The 6,055-nt window shown below is 40.5% G+C and overlaps 1 protein-coding gene across 1 annotated transcript; it reads left to right on the top strand.

Moving 5' to 3' along the window:
- The first annotated feature begins 1,652 nt into the window (after positions 1-1,652).
- Positions 1,653-4,700, top strand: LOC116260730 (probably inactive leucine-rich repeat receptor-like protein kinase At5g48380). Its single transcript, XM_031639179.2, has 2 exons — positions 1,653-3,242; positions 3,481-4,700. Exons 1-2 carry the CDS (start codon positions 2,388-2,390, stop codon positions 4,489-4,491), a joined length of 1,866 nt encoding a protein of 621 aa, XP_031495039.1. The 5' UTR covers positions 1,653-2,387; the 3' UTR covers positions 4,492-4,700.
- The last annotated feature ends 1,355 nt before the right edge of the window (positions 4,701-6,055 follow it).

The following is a 6,055-nucleotide window of genomic DNA, read 5'->3' as shown; positions in this document are numbered from 1 at the left end:
ATTAAAATTATAATTCGACCTTCTCAAATAAAAAAATTTCTAGCTCCTCTCCTCCTGCTTAGAGGTGAGCCTACTAACCTTCAGGTTTTACAGTGTTGAGCAATTGACATTGTCTCTCTACTTGGGTGCAGTTTTCTCATGATCCGACTTAAAAACAAGAGGTTTATTGACTAAATTCTCAAACATTTTTCATGGTTACGGTAGATCCCATAGTATTTCAAACCAAATAGTGTATCAACTTTCACTAATTTAACTATGGACCTGTTATTTCTAATCGATTTTCGTCTTAAATGATCCTAAATGCTCCCAAGAAACATGGTTTGGCATGTTTTTCTGTTTCCTGGCGCGATTCAAACCTTGAGAAGTGTCCATGCCATTATTTTTTCCAGTAAAAGACAAGTTCTTAACACCAAGTCAACATGATAAACAATCCCGCATTTAGGTTCTTCATATTTGTGACATAAAAAAGTATTTTAACTCCTTTAGCAATGAACCTATATAAACATATATTTACGTAAGTATTATGTAGACCTACAAACTTTCGCGTTATCTTGTAATATAAGTTATGTTTAAATATTTTAAGGAGGAGCTCTAGTGTTCAATGCTCGAGGCCTGCAAGAGCGGACCCACACGATCGTTTACTCAACAAGTCATCTTGACTATATCTCCCTTAAAATACCAAGTTCTCCCTTGAGTGTAGAATCGTCAATGCCCAATATAATATACATAAAAAAAAACACCATATCTTCGAAGTATCTTATTATTGTTAGCAAATCAATATGTCACAAAAAACCCATTTTATTTTTGTAATATTTTCCATCCGGTTTTACCTCTGTTATTCTCAAACTAAAAGAAAAAGAACATATTTTTCTTTTTAATTATCATGGGCTGTAAAGAAAAGTGGAGTAACGCATAAAAGGTGGTACTAAACTAAAGTCTGACTCAAATCTGAACACGAATGGAAGTCTTGGAGTTGGGAGGGACGAAGAAGGGCCGACTTGAGCGGCACGGCGGGACTGTGGAACGGGGTAAGCATGAACTCGGATGGCCACTTGTCGTGGTGGTGGGATCGGGCCATGTTTGCCGTGATTGACCGGGCAGCTTCCCCTGTCCTTGTCCTGCAGAATTATGAGACGATTACTTTTGAGAGGAAAAGGAGGACCGATTTGGTGAGCAGGAGACAAAGGAACATTTGAAGGCCAGCATTACCACCACCCTTTTCACAAGAAAGCGAGTTCCACTAATCTTTTTCTTCTCATTCCTTGCTTCCCATGATCTGAATTGATTTGCCTTAACTCAGTTTTGCTTATTAAACAACAGGACGTTAGAATTGAGTTTATGCAACTGAGTTTTGAATTGAGTTCCAAGAAGTTAGACATGAACTTTGTTAATTTCAAACTAAAAAGCTCCTTGTTGGAGGGATGGTCCGAGAAATGCGCATAGATGGGCACTGAAGTATGAGAATTCTATTTGTCAAAGAAGATAATAGAGAGCAGATTGGTGGGTTGAAGGAGTAGCTGGTTGCTACCGCGTCTTCAATGAAAAAGCATCTTCAACGAAGAGTGAATACTCTCGGACGGAAGTCTGAGGTGCTTGGGATTGACGCGTTAGGACCCGTCCCTTCGCGTAATTGGAGAGAGTGTGTGAGTTCTTTGGCGCCTGGTCAAGACAGATCTAGAGAGAGGACGACTCCTAGTAAAGTGAGCAGCTCCTCTGGTCAAGTCGACGTGATGGGGCCGGCAGATTTTCTGTTTTATTTAATTATTTTTTGGGTCATCTGCTGTGACAACAAACAAGAGGAGGCAAAAGCCACAATGATTAGGGTATTCTGCCTCTGCGAAGTTCTGTTCTGCTCTCTTGGTCTCTTCTTCTCTCCCTCCTCCATGGAGGAGACAAGGTACCATCTTCTTCTTGCTTCCTCCTCGTACTTCTCCTACAAATCCGGTGGTTCATATTTATCCTTCTGATCCTTGTGTTCTGAAGGCTCTTGCGCATACAAAAGGGAGGATTTTTCCTGTTTGCTTTGAGGTAGATTTATTACGTCTTCAGAGCTCCTTCGGTCTCGTCGTAGATTTTCTCCTTTGTTTTTGACGTGGGGAGGCTTGAATTTGGGGTTCTTCATGTGGAGAGTTCGGATTCTGCATAAGAAGAAATTGGTTTCTCTTAATTGATTGTGGTGGCGGATCTCAATCTTAGAATTCTTGGGTATTCGGTTTGCTTTTTTTTGTGTATTAGTGTTTTCGGTTGCTTATAGAGGCTGAATTTCGGCGGAATTTGATTTGGATAGTCCGTTAGTTGTTTTCTGGTCTGAGTAAGCTGGTCTTTGCTGAGAAGTTTTGGAATTAGTACACGCTGAGGTGGTGGATAGGCGGAAAAAAGAAGAAAACATGGGTTATGTTGAGTTGATCATGACGGCGGGCATGAACTATGGAAGAATGAGTTCTCTCTTTATTGTGGTAATTTTGTTGACGAGCATACATAACTGCCACTGCATTCAATCTGATATAGAGTGCCTGAAATCCCTGCAACAATCTTTAGACGACCCCAACAACTCTTTGGCGTCCTGGAAATTTCAGAACAATTCAGAAGGATACATCTGCAACTTCGTTGGGGTAGAGTGTTGGCACCCAAACGAGAACAGAGTGCTCAACATAAGACTGTCCTCCATGGGCCTCCAGGGGCAGTTCCCGACTGGTCTAGCGAACTGCACCAGCATGACGGGGTTGGATCTTTCAGACAACCAGCTTGCCGGGCCCTTGCCCACTAACATTTCACATTATGTGGGATTTGTGACTTCATTAGATCTGTCGAAAAACAAGTTTACTGGTGAAATCCCTGATAATCTGAAGAACTGTACTTATCTCAACTCATTAAAATTGGATAGTAACCTGTTTACCGGTGGAATTCCCCCTGGAATCGGGCAGTTAAGTCGGCTCAAGACTTTCAGCGTTGCAAGTAACAAATTAACGGGGAATATTCCTCCATTCGTGAATCCTCAACCTCCTGAGAGTTTTGCAAGTAATGAAGGGCTTTGCGGGCCTCCGTTACCAAATTGTCAGTCTCAAGCAAAGAACAACCATGCTGTTGTTACCGCTGCAACCGTTAGTGGTGGAATCCTCTTCATTGCCCTGCTCATTATCATTGTTCTGATGCTGTTTTGCCGTAAGAAGCCCAAGAAGAAGGATGAAGATATTGAAGGCAACAAATGGGCCAAGGACATGATTGCACAGAAGGGAGTAAAGGCAAGCAAAATTACTCTTACACACTCTTCAAATTTTTTCCCTCCCTCCCTGCTCGCTCTCTCTTTCTTCAACTTTATTCATCTTTGGTCGACAAATTGGTTCTGTTTGTCCACATACCACCATGTTTGCATGTGTGGATTCATGTAGTTCATCATTTCAGATACCTTTCCTGTTTGATTTATATATTTCCTTTGAAATTCTTGATTTGTTAACAATGCCTTCTGCGTTGGATTACCAGGTTTCTGTGTTTGAGAATTCTATTCCGAAGTTGAAGCTGAGAGATCTGATGAAGTTTACAAACAACTTCAGCAAACATAATATCATAAACTCAGGAAGAACAGGAACAGTTTACAAAGCAACACTTTCAGATGGTTCGTTTCTTGCAGTCAAGCGATTGCAGGACTCTCAACATACTGAAAAGCAATTCAAGTCTGAAATGGAAACGCTTGGGAAAGTAAGGCATCATAATTTGGTTCCTCTCCTTGGCTTCTGTGTTGCTAAAAGGGAGAGACTGTTGGTGTACAAGCACATGCCCAGGGGCACCTTGTATCAACAGTTACATGTACTTAAAGCTGAATCTGAAGTTATGGCGTGGCCAACGAGAATGAGAATAAGCATTGGGGCTGCAAGAGGTTTGGCTTGGCTTCATCATAGTTGCAATCCACGTATCATCCACCGGAATATTAGTTCCCATTGTATCCTGTTGGATGATGACTATGAGCCAAAAATCTCTGATTTTGGCCTGGCACGCCTTATGAATCCTGTTGACACGCATCTTAGCACCTACGTGAATGGTGAATTTGGTGTGTTGGGTTACGTGGCCCCTGAATATGCACGGACACTTGTTGCTACACCAAAGGGAGATGTATATAGTTTTGGGGTGGTTCTGTTGGAAATAGTAACTGGTGAAGAATCCACTCATGTGGCAAATGCCCCTGAAAGCTTCAAGGGAAATCTGGTTGATTGGATTACTCAACTTTCAAGCAATTCTGTTGTTCAAGACGCCATAGATCGATCCCTGGCAGGTCGTGGTTTTGATGATGAGTTACTGCAATTTTTACGAGTGGCATGTGCATGTGTGCTCTCCGCTCCCAAGGAAAGGCCCTCTATGTTTGAAGTCTATCAACTGCTTAGAGCTATTGGGCAGAAGTATCTCTCAACAACTTATGATGAAATGCCCCTTGAGCCTAGTAATGTGCTTGATGATTGCCCTCCTGATGAACTAATTGTGGCAACTGATGCAAGGTGATTGGTACATAAGGGTGCAAGGTTGGCAATACATGCTACACTTAGTAAGAAAGTTCCCTAAATATTGACACGGTTGTCCCTTTCTTTCTTCCTTTTCCCATATTGTGCTAGATTTGTCTGTAAATCTAAGGCGTTGTTATTACTACCTGCATAGTATGAATACTTTTGGTTATGAGTATCACATCCCTCAAGCGGTTTTATGGTTGATCATCTTTGTGTTCCACTCTTTTCTTCCTAAGCTTTTGGGATATAATTACTAGATATGAAAGACGTCAGCTTGCATTATACATGCATTTTCAGTTTCTTTGTATTTTGTAGATCATTCAAAGGAAAATTGTGATTCGTACCCTTTCTGTCTTGTCTCCACTTTTCCTTTGTAACTGAAGAATTTAAGTGCATGTTCTTTTTCTTTTTCTTAATCGACCTAGTTAAGAAGGCTCCTCTCAGCCTCTTGCAAGAGGATTAACGAAAAACAAGTCAAAATTATGCAACTGTCTGGAGGTAAATTTCACTGATAATGTTCACCCTCAGTCAAGTACATAGTAAATAACTTGCCAGTAATTGTGCTCATACTTAACGGACGAGTGATTGTATTTTATTATGCCTGCTTACCTTGGACCTCTTGCAGATGCATGCTCGAATGACAGGATGTACTGAGGAAATGTGTTATTTTCTGTTCGCTATGACTTGCCGTAGTTTATTTACTCATCTCGCTATTAGTATGCTATATGCTTGTTCTTACTGCTTAGCAAGTTTTGCTGAACGATGCTATTGATAATGCTTTTGAAGAACCCTTGTCAAGTTTGAGTATTTCATTTCCTAGTATCCGTATATATGTTATTCATTGAATACATGTGGCAAATATTTAAAGATTATATGGTGTAAAAATGTTTTTTTTACAACTTGTATTGCTTTTCATTTCCCTTTTTGGTATTCATTTTCTGTTATTTTAGGTCTTATTGTCTTAATTATGCATGATAACATATTTTGTTGTTTAACGGGAGTGCTCCCTTTCAAATTTTTTTCACTTCATGTTCTTGTTCATTGTTTCAGTGATTTATTCTAGTGACCTGTGGACTTGCCGTTTGTTGTCATGCCACTTTTCTTTACTTGCTTCTATGCCTGCATTGGAAGTTTGTTTTCCCGTTGCATGCTTTTGAAGCAGCAAAGGTGAGAAATAAGTCGACAGTTAAGCTAAGTCCTCTCCTGCGACCAACTTGACGCATGTCAATCTCCCAATTTGTTGCTTTGAAACATAAAAAGTACGTTTGAGCTTCCGACAGTTTTGGACAACAGCTGGCTACTGTGGTTGGGCATCCGAGTAAATTCCACCTAACCCAACTAAACTGGCGATTCTTCCATTTTATCTGTTGGGGAAAATGAAATAAATAGGGGAAAGGTGAGAATAAAGGATGTTTTCATCTACAATGAAGTCTTCTGCTTGATTTTACACTTCATAACAGCCATTGCCGGAAGACCTTCATACAACAATGCTGTTCAAGTGAAACCACGTACATTGCATGTTTCTACATCTATTGATGATCTATCTCTGGCCATTGTAACCG

Source organism: Nymphaea colorata, chromosome 1 (genome assembly GCF_008831285.2).
Source record: "Nymphaea colorata isolate Beijing-Zhang1983 chromosome 1, ASM883128v2, whole genome shotgun sequence".
Classification (NCBI taxonomy): Eukaryota; Viridiplantae; Streptophyta; class Magnoliopsida; order Nymphaeales; family Nymphaeaceae; genus Nymphaea; species Nymphaea colorata.
The sequence above is the reverse complement of the archived record's forward strand: the minus strand, read 5'-3'. Positions and strand labels throughout refer to the sequence as shown.